The sequence below is a fragment of the Silurus meridionalis genome, chromosome 3 (assembly GCF_014805685.1).
Source record: "Silurus meridionalis isolate SWU-2019-XX chromosome 3, ASM1480568v1, whole genome shotgun sequence".
Classification (NCBI taxonomy): domain Eukaryota; kingdom Metazoa; phylum Chordata; class Actinopteri; order Siluriformes; family Siluridae; genus Silurus; species Silurus meridionalis.
In genome coordinates this window covers 20558108-20577482 of record NC_060886.1, presented here as the reverse complement: position 1 = coordinate 20577482, position 19375 = coordinate 20558108, and the positions used below count along the sequence as shown (strand labels likewise).

General features: G+C 38.5%; 1 protein-coding gene and 1 non-coding gene across 4 annotated transcripts in view; both read left to right on the top strand.

Moving 5' to 3' along the window:
- The window catches only part of cobll1b (cordon-bleu WH2 repeat protein-like 1b), a 39713-nt gene that overhangs the window by 19315 nt on the left and 1023 nt on the right, over nt 1-19375 (top strand). For all 3 annotated transcript variants that reach the window (XM_046844779.1, XM_046844778.1, XM_046844780.1), the window contains 11 exons: nt 3561-3768; nt 3997-4222; nt 4414-4455; nt 4805-4902; nt 5276-5494; nt 5766-5904; nt 14088-14349; nt 14465-14541; nt 14686-16124; nt 17674-17811; nt 18725-19375. The exon at nt 18725-19375 is cut by the window's right edge and continues 1023 nt beyond it. In XM_046844779.1, coding sequence (XP_046700735.1) covers nt 3561-3768; nt 3997-4222; nt 4414-4455; nt 4805-4902; nt 5276-5494; nt 5766-5904; nt 14088-14349; nt 14465-14541; nt 14686-16124; nt 17674-17811 — 2848 coding nt within the window. In that variant the 3' untranslated portion in view covers nt 18725-19375. The remainder of the gene's footprint in view (nt 1-3560; nt 3769-3996; nt 4223-4413; nt 4456-4804; nt 4903-5275; nt 5495-5765; nt 5905-14087; nt 14350-14464; nt 14542-14685; nt 16125-17673; nt 17812-18724) is intronic.
- On the top strand, nt 11632-11704 carry trnag-ccc. The gene has a single exon. It is a non-coding gene; the product is annotated as a tRNA-Gly (tRNA).

Sequence of the window (19375 nt, the reverse complement as noted above, 5' to 3'; positions counted from 1 at the left end):
TTCTCATTACTTCTGACCTTATATCTTTAAATGGTTTGTCACTGATAAAGTGTTTTCTCTGATAATAAGTGGATGATTTATGCGGATGATTAGTCAGGTGCTGCTTGATGTGCTTTATGAAGTGCTTCTATAAAAATTTGTAGTCTTAAGAATGTATTTATCAACTAGACTTAAGTGATGCTGATTTCCTCTTCACATTGTTCACATTTCTTTTATAAAAATATGCTAAAAAATGATTGTCACCAATATTAAACCAATCAATTTATATTTGTATTTTCAATTTATAAATTTTCAATTTATATTTGTATTCTAACCCTAACCCTCTCAATCCATGGCCTTCCAGACAACTTAATATATATATAGTATAAGGAATTCATAGCCCAATGGTATATTATACAGTAAAAATAAACACAAATAGTGATACCCTAGCTATAGAAGGTATTCTGTTCATTTTTTGATGAACAGAGAAGGATTTGGATGACATATGGAGTAAAATTGAATATTTATAGCCAAATAATCCTCTGACAGGAAAGACTGCCATTTTTGCATTTAAAGAGACCACATAAAAGGGTAAGAATATAACATGCTGCAATTAGTAGTCACTCTGATGCAATGCTACATATGCATGTATGTGCACACAAGTTTTGCAATAAGAAGTGTCCTTCCTAATGGACTTTACTCTCAGTCAATCACATGTTCTACAAGCAAGCATAAACTTCAATGACAGTCCTGTACAGATTGTCGATGGGCTGTCTTTTGTATTCCAAAAGTTAGGTTTAAAACACATAGGATACATTGGGGAACTAAAGCAATTACGGTAGTTATTAATAACAGATACTTAATCATTTTCTCGGTGGCAGCTTGTAATGAAGGAGTCATTCTTTTGTAACACAGATCTATGAGCTAATTGCAATAGTTATGAAACTCAACTGCTGCCAGAGAAGTGCTTTCATTAGCAGCTCGTTCTACATGAGTAGAATTCACAGCTAGAAGGTGCTCAATTTTACTACTTTTGAGTGATCAATAAGGTAAATTTTATTTAAGTCTTATATTTGGCTTTTTAAGACGTTGAGCGAACAGATCATCCTGTTCATTGCCCCACATACTGTAAAATTATTAGTAAACCTAGTGGTTGAAAATAAGAACTGCACAAGCACAAATAGAAGCTCATTTCAAAAGGAATCTCCAAGGTAATGCAAATGAGCAAATCTTAAGATAATGCATTCACATAAATTAAAAGTATAGGTAAATACAATTAAAAGTATAGGTACATAGGTACAGAACCACAGGTCTGGTGCTGCAGGAAATTGCAGACATGCGAGTATCTATATCACAGCATGGTTGTATGTGTAATATAACTTCAGTTCAGTATAAATAAGAAATTAATATTAAGTAACAGACATTTTCCACACAATACAGCTAAAACATTTTTTAAGAGGCCACAGTGATTTGTACATTCCAGGTAAAGGTGCATATTGTGAAACTGGCTTCACTTCTTTTCTTTTAGGTTTCATATTTTAAGCCAAATCTGATGTTATATTGATGAAAAATTTATAGTTTTTCCACAATACAGTATACAGTATAATGTAAGAACAACTCTATAGCTATATATCTTGATATCCATATTTTTGAATTTTTTATGAACTTGGCAACCATGAATAATGATATGAGCTTTGTGTTTGTCTTGCACATTGTAACAATACACACATACTTTATGACACACTGTCAATAAGGAGCTGCTTAAGAAGGAGCTGCGAGACTGTATCCTGTGTGACCGAATGTTGTTAACTCTTAGCTACCTTTTCCTTAAAATGTGCTATATAGTCTTCTATATCATACATATAACTTTGATTACTTTTTTGAACTGCAGTAAACTGAACCATGTTCTAAGTTCATTACCAAAGTCAACTAGAGAGAAGTTAATACTTTTTGCCAGTTTGTAATATTTAATGCAATATTTATTGGGTCTTTAATCTCAAATTCTGATCAATTTTGGAGTCAGTATGGAGAATAATTTCATTAATTGTCTTGCTTAAGCTAAACACTGACCCACCTATACTGTATATAATCCCTATATTTATATTCCCAAGCATTCTTCATTGAAGTTTAGTTGTAAAGACATAAGTGAGATCATTAAGGTCACCAGTGCATTACATCAGTGTTAAAACAGCTGAAATTGCTCCCTTTTCTGAGTCACATGGGTGGTGCTACACCAAGGAAAGGCTGGAAAATGAAAGCGGGTTTCAAACAGATTCAGGTCTAGAGGTCAATGGGTTCCTTTTACACTACAGCAATTTAGCCATCAAAATTCAGTATCTTCTTTTGTTTTGTTTTAATCTTCTTCTCCGAAGTGATCAACGTTCATTAGCTACGTGCTGCTTTCTCTTTTGCCAACTGATGGTGCTGTTGTCTTGGTTTAGTTCTCTGCATTGCAAAAAAATCGAATTAAGCAAAGAGCAAAACATGTTTTTAATTAAACCAAATGAACTAAAATGTTGTTGCTCTTGTTAGGCTCAAACTGAAAAAACGTTCAGTTTAGGTGGATTAAGCATCAAATTCTTTCCCATCTTTTCTGCCGGGATGCTAGCAGTGTCCCCAACCTTTTCTTCCTCAGGATTTAACTGTAGCTGCTGTATATTTCCAAAAGCTTCTCAGATTCTGGCATTCCAGCAGCAGTTGGAAAGCATCATGTTGCTCATTCTGTGTCACTAAAGGATTTTCCACACTCAGTATGCTCCTGTATGGCAGAAACATTCCTCCACTTCATAGGAGTGTATGCAGCATCCATACATACATACTACAGCTTATTTGCAGCATAAATTGCTGACTTTGCTTACATGCTAGCTGCTTAAACTCAGCTAATGATTCAAAGCATTTATTTCAAAGTATAATCTGCAACTAATATGTATATAAGATGGGCATCTGTAAGAGTGAGGAATGTATTGTAAGTGTAAGGGCTTCAACAATGTTTAAAGTTTAGAAGATTGAACCTGAGAGAAACAGGACTGTTTTTTGGTTAAAACCCAGAGGCTTCATAAAATTTGATTATTTCAACTAGTATGACATTTTGCATGCAAATGAATACACCGTGTGTGCTAAACATCTTTTTGCTGACGCGCACAGTGTTTGGAGTATCAAATGCACAATGCCTTTATTTACTTGTTGTTAATTCAAGCAGCCATGTTGACCACATGACCTTTAAAACGACATTATGTTTACATTTTACTTGAAGTTTTGTCTCAGACCTGTGTGAGAACACTGTCATTGTTAGGAAAAAAGATTTCAGAATTTTGGCTATATGCATAACTCCTTAGTTTTGAATGTCTCTTAGTTTTATTATGTTGGTCAATTATTGTGTTTTGCATGGAATAATAAAAAGAATCCACTATTGATGTTTAAATTAAAAAAAAAGATAATAATGTAAGAAAGTGAAGAGGTGCAGCTTCATTTTAACACTAGACCATTGCCTCCACAAGAGCTCCATCCAGTGGAGATAATGTAAAACTATAAAGATAAGAAGTGTATGTGTGTATAAAAGTCTAATCTGTGGTTTTTTACAGTAAGCCTATGATTGACTTGCTCGTTATGCTGTGTGCAAAGTACCACCTCAACCCATCAGGCCACACTATTGAGCTGGTCTCTGCCAACAAGAACCACATTAAATTCAAGCCCAATGCTCTTATTGGAACTCTGGAGGCTGAGAAAGTTCTGCTCAAGCCCAAAGGCATGGAAGACAAGAATAAGAAAACTGGACCACAAATGCCAGAGGTAAAGTTCAGATCTTTTTAAGGGATCCTCAAAATGTATTATTCTGCAAACATTATTATTTTTTTGCATTTGAAAATAAATTATAGAAACTTGTCATGGTTTAATTAAATTTATAATGCCTTTATAAGATATTGATTTCTGATCGTATTTAATGAAAACATCCACAAGTTTTGTTTCTCCTTTTCTTTTCATCTCTTTTATTCATTGAATCACACATGTCTCCCTCAGGCTACTGTACGTCTAGTAATAAACTATAAAAGGACCCAGAAGACAATTTTGCGAGTGAACCCTAAGCTCGCTCTGCAGGAGCTGCTCCCCGCGATCTGTGAGAAATGTGAATTTGATGTGCAGAGCACCGTGCTGCTGCAGAATGTCCACTCACAGGAGCCTTTGGACCTGAAGAACTCCCTCAATGACCTCTGCCTCAGGGAGCTCTACGCCAGAGACACACGGGGTAATGACAATAACAAAGGCTTATTAGAAATATAAAAGGCTTATATAAAAGGCTTATTAGAAATTTTAAAGGCGTATTAGAAATCCAGCTGAACACAGAAGTATATTGACTTCTTCAGAGTTATGTTCTCTAGGATTAGCTGGCTGTCACTGATATTTTATTAACTCACCTTTCTGTACATCTTTGAACAGTTATCAGTCCAACAGACTTCCCTCCATCGCCAACTCATTCAGGTAACAGTCATTATGAGCTGTAATGTAATATACTTATAACAATGTCTGCTTAATATATACATATTAGGCTGCACATACAGGATGATAAAACATATCACTGGGCTGGATGTGGCCTGGATGTACTGCTTCTGCTTAAAATTATTTGCATTTGACTGCATTAGGTGAATGGCACAATTGATCAAAACACACCAACACTCATCTAGAGGGTCTGAGATTAGATTACAACATACAATAGTGCAATAAAATAGTGCAATAACAATTAACAAATGATGCATTTTGCAGTTTCTGTCCCCCAATATAAACATAAATATTTCATAATAAATTATATAAACGTGAATTTTTCAACCAGATGTTATGCAACCTGGCAAGGACAAACTCCAGAAAGAAAAAGAAAATAAAGGACTGTTTGGCATGTTCAGAAGAGGAAGCAAGAAGAAACCTGATCAGGTGGGTGCTGATATAAAACAGTTTAATATCATAAGATGGTAGATTGTTTAGTAGTTAAATTGTTTAAAACAGTATTTATAGAGTCTACAGAGAGAGAAAGCTGCATTTCCAAAGCTTTTTTTTTGCTAATTTGTTTGCCACTGCATAAGCAGTTCAGGACGTGTTTATTTTGGGTGCTCTTTAAGCTTTGCATGGACAAACCCTGAGCTTTTTCATTGGTCTGTGTTCATCCTCGCCCTTTTACCCAAATTCAGCCTTTTGCAGTCTAAAAACTGGCCCCAAGACTTCATTTCATTCCGCGTTCGAGTGTTAGAGATTGGTTATTTGCACGACTGTAAATGTCAGGAAATTGCTATTTCTTTTCATTTAAAAGGCATCAACTGTGAGTGCACCAGCATCCCCAACCAACAGGAAATCAAGACCCATGAGCATGAGTTCATTCAGCATCCATTCTTCAACGTACGACTCGAACACTATGCCGTCCGACACACCGAAGAAGAGACGGGCCCCTCTGCCTCCACAGATGCAGCCCTCTGACCTCAGCCATAACAACGGCAACTCTCAAACTATCAGTCATGCTGATGGCAACCAGGTATGCAATGCTTATATTACACTTTTCTTTAGATTTACATTTCATATTAGTGCACACCCTGTACAATTAGATAATAATAATAACAACAGCATTAGTGTGTGCTACAATCTTTGGGGTGTGAATTTATTTCTATACTACACACAATATTTATACTACACTTGCATACTACACTCAAAACTGTTCATGTCATTTTTAAATAAATATAATCCAGATCATTCTGGCTAATTCTATGTTGAGTGAATGTAGTCAGTTATTTCTCTGGATTGTCAAGGTTGTGCCATCCCTGGGTCGAAGTTTATCTACCGAATCATCTCTGAAAAGGAGTAAGAGAAAGGCTCCACCACCCCCAACCTCTCCCAGCAGCCTCTCGGTGACCCAGGATGAAAAAACACAGGATACAACTGTAACAGGTGAGTCTGCAGTCCCCTGGCAGCTAGTAAACATTTAGGCATTTATTAAGGATGTAAAAGCTTAGAACAGTCTATCACCAGTCATGTTTTCCAAGCTGTTGCCGTACACTGTGTTGAAAACATCCTTTCAGCCACAGTGCAATAGTGGATAATCTGCAAAAGCCTGTATTTATTTTGTTGTTATGTATTTCATTTAAAAAATGCATTTGTCATCTGCTTTTTGGTGGTATCTAACTACTCTGCAAACAGTTTTGAGAGTCCCACATGAAAAGAGATAAACAGCTGTACTTTGTCCTGCGTGTAAACAGAGAGACATAGCAGTGAGTGAGCATGTTGAGAGTGCAGACTGGTTAAGACTTCAATTTGTATACATTCTGCCTCCTAGTGGTTCTTTTGAGAAAGCACAACTCCTAGAGAGTCCTATGTTTCTTTTTTTTCCCCCAGTTAGAGTGTTTTTCTGTTTTTCGATAACATGTTCTATTGATTTAATTTCATTACTGTTTTTATTAAAGCTGTGGGCTGATAAACGGTTGTAGAAGAATAGCTTTCGCTAGATTTGAATGTGTGCTTCTACATTGCTTGACAAGTTCACACACAAACACGCACACACAGAAATTCAAAACAGGTATAGCAAATGCATCATGCTGAAGATTTATGGCATGAACAGCTTGAGCAGCTACAGGGAGCTGGTTGTTCCAGTCAGGAATTTGTGTAGTGGATGTAGTAGGCTTTGGTGATGTTTAAAAACTAAACAACAGACAGACATTTTCTTTCTATTTTCCACTAGAACAAACATTTTCCACTGTTCTTTTCATACAGTATCCTAAGGGCTTTTCTTTTATTAGTTATAAAATTGGGACAAAAACAAAACATTATATTTGATAGTTTGCCATTCGGGTCAAGATAGTATCATTAGATATACAGTTTTGATAACTTTTAGATTGTGTGTAGTGTGTGAATCCCTTTACTTGAGGCAAATATTTGAGTTGATTGAAATTATTTAATCTAAGAAAGGAGTTAAAACACTCAAAATTTGTCTGTGATTTTTTTTTAAAAAGCAGCACCTTCAAAACGTGTTTATTCCCTTTGCTAATATATGAATTTGTCAACATTACTTTTTAAAGAATGACCTTTTCTTCTTCTTCTTCTTCATCTTCTTTCGGCTTCTCCCATTAGAGGTCTCCACAGCGAATCATCCGTCTCCATACCCCCCTGTCCTCTTTCTGCCTCTTTCAAACACATTACTGCATGTCTTCCTCACCACATCCATAAACCTCCTCCTTGGTCTTCCTCTTTTTCTCCTTCCTGGTGGCTCCATCCTCAGCATTCTTCTACCGATATTCCCCATGTCCCTCCTCTGCACATGTCCAAACCATCTCAATCTCGCCTCCCTCACCTTGTTTCTAAAACTAACTACATGCGCTGTCAATCTAATAAACTCATTTTAAATACTGACCATCGTCGTCATTCCCAACAAAAACCTCAACATCTTCAGCTCTGCAACCTCCAGCTCCACCTCCTGTATTTTACTCAATGCAGGTCTCACCACAGTCCTATAAACTTTCCCTTTCACTCTTCTATCACAAATCACTCCTGCTATCACTCTTCTCCAACCTGCCTGCAACCTTTCCTTCACTTCTCTAACACAATCTCCATTGCTTTGCACTGTTGACCCCAGGTACCTGAACTCCTCCACCTTCTCCACTTCTTCTCCCTGCAACCGCACCACTCCACTGCCCTCCCTCTCATTCACACACATGTACTCTGTCTTACTCCTACTGACTTTCATTTCCCTTCTCTCCAGCGCGTACCTCCACCTCTCCAGGCTCTTCTCCACCTGCTCCCTACTCTCACCACAAATAACAATATCATCTGCAAACATCATAGTCCATGAAGACTCCTGTCTGACCTCGTCCGTCAACCTGTCCATCACCACTGCAGTAAAGGGCTCAAAGCCGATCCATGATGCAGTCCAACCTCCAGTCTGTCGTTCCTACTGCACACTTCACTGCTGTCACACTGTCCTCATACATGTCCTGCACCATTCTCACATACTTCTCTGACACACCTGACTTCCTCATACAATACCACAACTCCTCTCTCGCCACTCTGTCGTTCGCGTTCTCTATATCCACAAACATACAATGCAACTCCTTCTGACCTTCTCTATACTTCTCCATCAACATTCTCAAAGCAAATATTGTATCTGTAGGGCTCTTTTTTGGGATGAAACCATACTTTGCTGACAGATGGTCACCTCTTCTCTCAGCCTGGCTTCCACTACTCTTTCTCATAACTTAATGGTGTGACTGATCAACTTTATTCCCCTGTAGTTACTGCAGGTCTGCACATCTTCCTTAATCTTAAAGACCGGTACCAGCACACTCCTCCTCCATTCCTCAGGCATCCTCCCACCTTCCAGAATTCTTGTTAAATCTTGTTAAAAACTCCACTGCAAATCTCTCCTGAACATCTCCATGCTTCTACTGGTATGTCATCTGGTCCTACCGACTTTTAACTCCTCATCCTCTTAATAGCTGCTCTCACTTCCTCCTTACTAATCCTATCCACTTTCTGCTTCACTTCATCCACGTTGTCCAACCTTTTTTCTCTTTCATTTTCTTTATTCATTAGCTTCTCCAAATACTCCCTCCACCTTCTCAACACACTCTCCTCACTAGTCAACACAATTCCATCTCCATCCTTTATTGCTCTAACTTGCAGCACATCCTTCCCAGCTCGGTCCCTCTGCCAGGCCAATAGGTACAAATCCTTTTCTACTTTCTTAGTGTCCAACCTCTCATACAGCGCCTCATATACTTTTTCCTTGGCCACATTCCTCTTCACCTGATGCTGCATTTCCTTGAACTCCTGCCTACTTTTCTCATCTCTCTGTCGATCCCAATTCTGTTTCGCCAACCTCTTTCTCCTAATGCTCTTCTGCACTTCCTTATTCCACCACCACGTCTCTTTGTCTTCCTTTCTCTTTCTAGAAGTTTCACCAGTGGAACATAGGCACTAAAGGCACCCCTTCAACTTCCAGCTTCACGTTTATCTCCCTTTTAGAAACTCTCTGTACCTCCTCATCACACAGGATCACCCCTACAGCATTTCTCTTTCCATCCACACCATGATAGAACAGTTTAAACCCAACTCCAATGTTCCTGGCCTTACTCCCTTTTCACTTGTTCTCCTGAACACACAACATATCTACCTTTCTCCTCTCCATCATATCAGCTATCACCTTTACCAGCCATAGTACCAACATTTAAAGTAAAAACCCAAACCTCCACTCTTCTACACTTCTCCTTTCCCTACTGTCTCTGTTGAAGTATTCCTCCTCTCCTTATCCTCCTTTGGCAAACAGTAGCCCAATTTTTATTAGTACCCTGTTGACTAGAAAAACCTGCGGCGGTCATTGGTAACCCGTGCCTCGATTGTTCCGGTATGGAATTAAGATAAGGTTTGTGATCCGCATATTTGACTTGCCATGTTTTATGCTGGATGCCCTTCCTAACACTCCCCAATTATCTGGGATTGAATAAGATTGCACTGAGTGCACTGGATTGTGCAACCCTAATGGCTGGGTTACATTTTGTGCTGTCTACTAAAACAAATTCACTGTTTCAACAATTTCACACTCATAATTCATATATCGATCACTTATATTACATATAATAGAAACACCCTCCAACCAATCAGAAATAGTAGAGTCTCTGTCAATAAATTCCATAGAATTTACATAAATATATTGCTGTCAAAAGTTTGGAAACACCCAGTCTTTGATTGTTTTTGCATGTTCCTTTTGTTTATATGCAATAAACTAGATGATTTAACTGTATGAAGATTTACCTTAACCAAACAAATAAATACATGTACAGATGGTAAACTTTATTTTTATTGAAACTTTTATTTAATTTTTTTCTTCAAACATTCAGCTAAAATACTCATGTTGCGATCCAGTTCATCCCAGAGCAGTTCAATAGGTGACTGGGCAGGCCATTCCATGAAGGATAACACTCCAGCCCACTGTTTGCTTTCTGAATAACGCTTACAGAGCATGGATGTATGCTTCAGTTCATTGTCTTGTTGTATGGTGAAGTTAGTTCCAATTAGCAGCAGTCCAGACAGAACTGCATTGCATTAAATTATGGAATGGAAGCCATGTTGGTTTAGTGTTTCTTTCACCCAGAATAAGTCTCCAACTTTCCCTGCTCCAAAACAACACCAGACCATTAAACTTCCACCTCATGTTTGACTGTGGGTGTGAGGTGGTCTGCTAACATCTTCTCTTTTGTCTTACATTTTTCTGTTAGAGAAAAACATTTCAAATTTTAGACTATTTCTTCCTGTCATTCAGTGACAAATTATTGTTGTATATAAACAAAATAAATATGCATGTGTCTCAAAAATGTTAAAAGACTAGGTGTTTCCAAACCTTCGACAGACACTTTACCTTGTGTCAAGTGCAGCATCCCAGCAAATATATAGGATTTGTTAAAATGTATTAAACACCTAGATAATCAAATTGCTTCACCAGCAAATTTGAATTATTGTCTTGGCCACAGGCTGTAATCTATGAACTATAAATTCTGTGTTTGTATGTTGTAATTAAATGCTTTTTGTGGATTAACAGAAATATTTTGTGGTATTAAGTGGTAGCTTGGGCTCCCCTGCGGTTTTAGGTAGTTGTTATTAATGTTATTTCGTCCTCTAAAAGACAGTCTGTGTCTGTTTTTACAACTAATCGTTTAATATTAAATTTATTTTCTACATAATGAGAGGAAGATGATGGAGAAAAAGATAAGAAGTTCTTCTTTTTTCATTTCTTTTCTCTAGGAAATTAAAGCACTTGACTTTACATATTGTCCAGAAGGGGGCATATAGCAAAAAGGGGTTTCTTTCATCTTGGCTTGTTGTTGCTTCTCAACCTCAATGTGGTAGCATTTTCTCTCTCTGTCATTTCTTTAGATTGTAATTATATGTTCATGCCAGTGTTTGTATGTTTTCCAAACAGTATCTTTTTCTCATGATTTTTTTTTTATGTGTAGATAATTTTCTTTTATTTCTTATATAGTTTATAAATTATACATTTGGGATGGGGGGGTGTCGTAGTTAAAAAAATTTTAGGAACAACAAATACTTTAGCTAGCATGTCATGTTGTCATGTTTATAATTCCTTCACCTTTATTTACATTGTTGACTTATATTTAAATGAACTGAATATTGATATTATTATTAGTGACTGGTGGTCTAGTGGTTAGGACGCGGCGCTCTCAACGCTGCGGCCCGGGTTCAATCCCCGGTCAGGGAACCAACCCCAGCCATTAGGGTTGCACAAGCCTTAGTGCCGGTCCCAAGCCCGGATAAATGGGGAGGGTTGCGTTAGGAAGGGCATCCAGCACAAAAACATGTGCCAAATCAAACATGCGGATGATCCGTTGTGGCGACCCCTAATGGGAGAAGCTGAAAGAAAAAAAAAATTGTGATACTTTTTCTATTTACAATTGTATCTACAATTCCTGGACATACAACTTATTCAGCTTGCTTCACTCAAAGATTAAATTAAGCATTCACATTTAGTTTGGAAATGTTTAGAAAGATTTTGAACTAATTTAAACAAACTGCAGAACAGAATCCACATTTCAATGGGTATGAAATGAAATCACACTGTTCTCCAAACCTGATATGGTCCATTTGGAATTGTTACTATAGCTGCATAGTCGGTCCCCTGGTGGTCTAGTGGTTAAGACGCAGCGCTCCCACCGCTGTGACCTGGGTTCGATTCCCGGTCAGGGAACCATCCCCAGCCACTCTCAGTGCCGGTCCCAAGCCCGGATAAATTGGGGAGGGTTGCGTTAAGAAGGGCATCCAGCGTAAAAACATGCCAAATCAAACGTGCGGAGGATCCGCTGTGGCGACCCCTAACGGGAGAAGCTGAAAGAAAGTTATACTATAGCTGCATAGTCATTTCAGTGTAGGTGTCAATACTAAAAGCTGGAAGACAGTTCAAATTGTGATAACAAATATATAAACTTAACAACCCAGGATGTTGTCTGTTTGTTTGTGATGGCTGGCCAGACTCATGTGTTTGTGGCTTCTACAGAAGACTGCACTATGAGCTTTGCAAGCTGAGTACTAATGCAGTAACAATTAATAATGCAGTTAAAATGTCTTTTTAAAGAGATGAACTATACTTGAGTGTGCATTGATATACCTCCAAACGCTGCACTAATATGACAAATGTGAGAGAATGTGAGGAGAAAGAGACCTAACAAGGGCTCTCATTGTAACCATGAATGTTTTACGTTTCAAAATGTATTAAATACTCAGGGATCCTATGCCAAAAAGCTCTTGTAAAAATGCATTGTTTTGCTTAGATGCGATAGCATGCACTTTCAATAAAAAGTAACTACAGGGGTGAAGGTGGCGTTGCTTTTAGGGAGTAATTGCACTCTAATCAGGGATGTGAATCTGCAGACAGACACAGCTCGTCGTTCATAACCACAAACAAGCAGCTTCTCGAGACTGGAGAGAACCTTTAAAGAGTATGCCTTCTTCTGCATATATCTTTAAAAAAAGGTTTTGCAACTTTCCTTCTGCACGACAATATTTTCCCTCTCAATTTGCACTTTTTTGTGTTTGTGGGCTGCATTTTAATATCCTTTTTTTCAGGATATTAGAGTTTGATACGTCTTACATTATTTCAACAGTAGATTCTGAAGGCTCAGAAATAAAGTGTTGGCAAAGTTTGGAATCGTCTCTGAGCACTTGTGTCTCCAGGGCTGTTTCGTTCCCCTGCTGACAGCAATAATCAACTTCACATAGGAGGAGAGGGGGGCATGGAGTACAATCATGAAAAAATGCAGGGGGGTAGGGTGACAGCAAGAAAAAAAGACAAAAAAAGGAGATTAAGATATAGAGCATGAAGAAAAAGTAAAAATGCAAAAAGAAAAAGTTAAAATAAAAGAAAAATAAATTGTGTAGGAGAGGAGCGCAAAGCCCAGACTTTTATCGCCACTATCTATTTCTATGGCACTTCACTATTCCAGGAAGAGAAAGAGAAGAGAGAGAACGATCACAGAGCACTCTGCAGAGAGAAGCGCTCTCTTTGAATACTGCTTCTGCACTCCAGTCCCCAGCGACAGCCCTTGAAGTGCTGAATGCAGCGGCTGGCTCAGGGAAGTGTGATGTCTTAATTAAGAGCGATCCACTCAGTCTGAAAAACCATGTGGCACAGCAGCACTTTGGCCTGTCTGCTCCACTCTCACACTAACACTGCTCCCATCAGCCCATTATGTAAGCCGCTCCTGGTCACCGCCGAGGAGTAGAATACGGATCTCTTTATTAACCCGTGCTGTAAATGGCCACTGAGCCAACTCTGAAAACTGAAGCAGACACAGAATAATCAAGGCATCGATTTGAGTCGAAGATTCAAAAGTTAATGAACACATTAAAACCAATATGTAACCTGGAGTCAAATCAGCCTTTTTAACAGTTTCAAGTGAAAGTAGCTTTTTACACAATTTTAATAAACGGATCAAGTGAATGGGAACTAAAGAAAGAATGCCTTTGCCCTCTTTTGCTAGACAGCCTATTAATTTTTGACACTAGAGGAGTACTAATTCACAAGAAGCAGTACTTTCGCAGTAGGAGACATTTGACTGACATTGCGGACACCCACCCATGTTTACTCGGCATGTTTAATCAAACAAAACGCTAATAACTTTTAAAGATGGGAGGCCGTATGTACACCTTGCTCAAAAGAGCTCATTGTGTCAGTGTTCAAATGTTTGTTTTCCCATCACAGCCTGGTGTACAGAAGTGCAAATACATAAGAGTAGGAAGAGCAAATCAGACTGATGCTATGCACATTGCAAGGTTCTAAAGCTTGAGGCCAGCTTCAGAAAAGATTATGAATACAAAAGATTAAGATGTTTTGCAAGCAGTGTGTTTGCAAATGTGTACATATCTTATTATGTTGGATAGTGCAGATTATAAAACAAACTTAAGCATGTGGCAAGTTATGGGTTCTTGGCAGAGCTGGTGATATAGTATACTAAATTAAAATGGTCTTAAGTGTTTTGTTTCAGAAAGGTTTTATGTATATATAGTTCAGCAATTATCGTAACTGTTTTCCTTCAGAACAGTATGTAATTATCATATTTAAAAAATTGTTGCAGGGTTGACAAAAAAAGAGGTCCAAGACAATCAGGAGTCTCCTATGGTTCCGGACGTTCCTGTACACTCCAGTCCTGATGAGAGCTTATGTCCTTTGCCAGAACTTCTGGAGGATGACAGCAGCGTCAACATTTCTGTTGACGTGTCTCTGGACTCTGGCAGAGCAGAAACTGCCTCCCCGACTCAGGATTCAGAGATGGAAAGTGTAGCTCCACCTAGGGGGAGCTCACAAGAAGTTTCATCTGATCTGACCACAGATGGCAAGTACGACAGTTTTGAGTTGAAGAAAATAAGGCTGTTTACTCTTTAGTTCGTTTTAAAAACATAGTAGAATTGGTGGTTGGTTTTCTAAACCTTCACATGATTTTTGTCCTAACAGGCTGGCGACAGACACTGAGGTCAACAGAAATCTTACTGAGACTGATTCCAATACCCTGTTAAAGTCAACAAACAATGGTGTGTTGTGTTTCCATATCATTTAATTTTTTTTAAACCCTAAAATAAAAATGTTTAAAATCAACTTTATTACAGTTAAGTACCTATAAATTGAAATGTTTATGGTCTGATTTCTCAACTTTCTTATTTTCCTCTCTTATACAGCCAATTTTGATGGGAAGACTGAAACGGCATGTTTAACTGCTGAATGTTCTACAGTGATGAAGGAAAAGAGCACTGCACCACTGGATGCAGCTCAGAATTCTATACAGCAAGTCACACACACTCAGCAAGCAGAGCCACAGGTTCCAACTAAGCCTAGTTATGCAGTAGCTGCAGTACAAACAACGCCTAACGCTTTTTTCACTGCAACTAGTGATAGCCAGACACACACTGAAATTCAAACAGAGATATGCAGCTCTACTGAATTTATACATGTCCCGGAGTCAGTTGTCTCTACATCTGCAACTTTATGGAGCCCAAAACGAGACATGGGCACATCTACAGAAGAGTTCCAAACACAAGAAATTCGGCCAACCTCTACGCAAAATTTTAATATACAGGCATGCACATCCACTCAACTCCCTGAAATCCCAAAAGCCATTCAGACTCCCAATCTTAAAAATCAAAAGTCCACACAGATTTACTCAGCAACTAAACCTGGAAGTCTACAGTACTATGTTGCCTCTGAGCCAAAGCCCTCAAACGAACTCACCCGTGATTACATCCCTAAAGTAGGCATGACCACCTACACGGTTGTGCCTCCGAAGTCCTTGGACAAGCTGCGCTTTTTTGAGGTGGAGCTGACGCTCGAAGCTCCCAGTGTGCCTGGAGTTCAGGAAGTGAATGTGGAGACTTTAAGTCAAAAAGCTACAGCAACAGTGCCAGCAGCAGAGGCATCTCCCACCAGATTTGAGCGCAGGCTTGATAGTGCCAGTGATCTCTCTCCGTCAATTTCCCCAACTGCTAAATCTCCTTCAGACTCCTCACATACTCCTCAGACCAAGGAGAAGAAAGTTCCACCTGCAACCAGGCCCAAACCAGCTTCCTTCCGCTTACCGCCAAACAAAAAAACACCTGGAAGTTACGTCAACTCGGCAGTGGTGCGCAGTAGGAGTTTAAGTGAGGAGAAAGAACCACTAGCTAGCCCGCAAAGAGAAAGTTTCCATGGGCCTCTGCAGGAGACCTTTCCCCCTCCTCCACCACCCATCCAGTGGGAGAAGGAGACGAAGACTACTGAGGAGCAGCACATTTCTCCACCAACATCTCCACTAAAGCAGAAGGACATGGAAAGCTCTAGTCCAGCTGCCTCTCCGAGGGAGACGAAAGTGTTTGGTGGCTCAGCGCATTCGCTTTTGGCCCGCCAAACGAGTTTACCGACTGCTGGTCTGACTCTGGAAAAGCTGCGGAGTTTTGCAGCACCAAAACCATTCACCTCGTCCACACCATCACGCTTTGCCCAGGCTGTCAATACTGCAGTCAAGAGATCTCAGACTATTAGCCACAATCCTGCTAGGCTGTGCAGCCACAAGGTGCCTTTGTCAATGACCAAACGTTGTGCGATCAGCGAGACAGATGAGTTTGTTGAATTACCCACTTTCAGGGTGAGTATGTGTTTTGTGTAGGGTTCAAAATTGTATATTTTTGGACTGTTAATATATATCTTTTATTATTATTTTTCCCTCGCCATGAGGTGGCAAGGGCCTAGTTTTGTTAGTGACTTGGGACCGGTGTACTTTATCCCCATTCCAACAACTGAGCACCCCTGGGGTTAAGGGTCTTGCTTAAGGGCCCAAGAGTGGCAGCCTGTTAATGCCTTAACAACTGGCCTACCACCTCCCCCACTGTTACTAATATATATAGTTAAACAATGGCACTCAAATTGCACAATTATCCATCAACGTCAATGTGATAGCGTTTGTTAGACTGATGTATAACCATTTTGTGTATCAATTGCTGGAAAGACCTTTTCTGAGCTTCTGTAACTGAGGAAAGCACTGTTCTTTTCTTTCAACCTTTTATGTGCCATTTTCCTTGGTGGCATCACAACACAACATCTCTAAAAAAAAGCTTTTGTTTGATGATGGGATAGAGTGTGCGTGCCATTGTGTTTACTGACAGATGATCCTGCGTGTTTGTTTCTCTCTGCTTTATGTCCATGCATGTGAGGTGTGTCACAGTATCAATGTCTCTATCACCAGCCTGCTGCCTGAGGGACAGCTTCGTGTGTGTGTGTGTGTGTGTGTGTGTGTGTGTGTGTGTGTGTGTGTGTGTGTGTGTGTGATAGAGAGAGAGAAAGGGTAAAATCAGTGTCAGGAATAACTCCACAGCTCACACATTCTGTGTTTAATTATCTATCATTTCCAAGAGGACATGGCTGCTGTTTCATCATAATATTTACCTACTCCTTTTGCATTTGCTGTATATGTGAGGGGTGTAACTCAGTGCTGCTGAATGTAGTAGTATTTTAATGGCTGCAAATGTCTTTATTTGGATTTAAATATAATTTGTGCATCTAAACCATTTGTATTTATTTATTGGTTTGTTTACTGTACATGATACCCATTAGCACGAGGTAGCAGCACTGTCTGCTTTTTTCATGATAGTCATGATCTAGTTTATAATTCGTCTCTTCTGAGATGCATATATAATCCCACCATGTATTTTATATGCGTATTTAGTAGAGTATTTAGTTTGTTTCTTATAACTCAAAATAAACAGTCTCATCGCTTCATTTAAATTACACTGATCCTCACAGGGCAGTGAACATCAGTGCATGACAGTTAACATGAACATGGTCTGTGCTTGAGCTGGAAGCTTCCTACTTGCTCCCTTAATGCTCATGCCCATATCACTAAGGTATTCCTAATATTTTATACAACAGCAAATCTACATCTGTATTCATGTAAAACATATTATCTGGTTATCTAGAACTAAACTGCTATCTGACCGCACCCCACGCATTCTATGTGTATAATAAACACGACAGGCCTTTTTGTGCACTCCTTTTTATTTTTTTGTGATGTGCACACACTTGTGGATATGAATTATATACTGGAGTATTTTTCTATGAGGGACAGAACAAAAGGGTATATAAGTACACATATTTGTAAGCGCTAACTGCATGTGTGTATGTGTGTATATACTCTGTAGGATGTGGACAGTGGGCATGGACAGAGAAAGAGCAGCAGTGACTCCTATGCTTCTCCAGTTGATGAAAACGAGGATGTGTGGAAAAGGAGAACACCTGAACTCTCTCCAAATAGCGGACCTACCGCTCACTGCATCTGAGTAAGTAAAATGTGCCCGTTGCTTTAGAAATAAATGCAGACAGAACGATACAATAAGATGTACACATTAATTTGCATTTGAAGAAACAGCTATAAACCAGTTATAAAAGAGTGCAATTGATACATTAGCCTCTGCTGTGTGGTAACAATCTTCCATCCATATGACCGTTTTTACATACTATATGCATATGACCACAGTTTACCCCCATATAAAACATATTAGTTTTAACCTGTTACCAGGTGCCCCCCTTTTGGGATTCTCAGCTAAAAATGACCTACCTAAATTTACATGGTAACAGTTCCTGACATCAATGTTCCCTAATTTATGCAGGTGTCATAACAGTGAGACAAACAATAATAAAGCATTTGACAAGCTATAGTTATGCCAGATCCAAGAAAAAAATATAAATAGAATGAAAGGAGAAGATCTAATCAACACTTAAAACACTTAACTAATTCTAATCTAGTCTTTTTGACATATAAATGTCAAGTACATAGACAGTTAGAGTGCTGAAATTGGCTAGAATAAAATAAAAACTGTCTGTGTCATTTACATACATCTTTTTATGAATACATTTGACCACATGAAATGAGCAATGTCCAAAAAAATTCACAGAATTTTTATGATTAATGAATGCTGTAAAAAAACAGCTAAAAGCAATCTAAAGTTTCATCAGTTTTACTTCGGTATATAACAAATACCTAAAGCTTTTTGAAGTATTATCAGTAATACTAATTTAAATAATGTTAAATGTATAGTCTTTACAGTTGTAATTGTGATGAGTGCTATATGTTTTAGTTCATTTTGTTTAGAAGTATTAAACTAAGCTCATTTTAATTTTGCAGGTCATTTAAAAATATAATAAAGGCCATTTTGTACAATTCTATGTTACAGTATGTGTCTTCATTTGCAGGAAAGTTTGGTGTTTTCTGTGATGTCTCCACTTCTGAAGACTTTGCCTGCACAGGAACAGAGTATTTAACCACTTCTTTAGCTTTAACCTTTATCTCACCTGAGTGCTTTAATGATCATGTTTTATCTTAGTGCCTTTACCCATTGTCCTCACCGCCAATTCGTCTTTTTCCATCCACTGTGAGGACATTCCAGCTCAGTGCACCTAAACAAGGAACAGCATAGAAAGATCACAACTCTGTATATTTCTGTTTTTTTTTTTCTTTGATTGATTGAATAATTGATTGAATAATTGATTGATTTAGTCCTCTATGTATGTCCATTTCCTATTGTTTGTTTGAATTCCTCTCAAGGAGGTAATGGCTGTTGATAGAGGCTAACACATACAAGCCATTTGGTGTCGTGTACATATACATTATATTCCATCAAATATCTGCTAAAAAAGAGAGATTCACAACATGTACTTTTAGTAGCTAGTCTTACTAGCTTATTGGTAAATTTACAGTTGGTAGAAAAAATCACACTCAGCTACACCTGACTTGAAATTTAGAAACCCATTTTCTTTAAATTTTAATATATTTTTTTTAATCATATATGTTCAGTTATGTAAAGTCTCATTGTGCTCAGCTGTAACTCAGTGTTATAACTGACA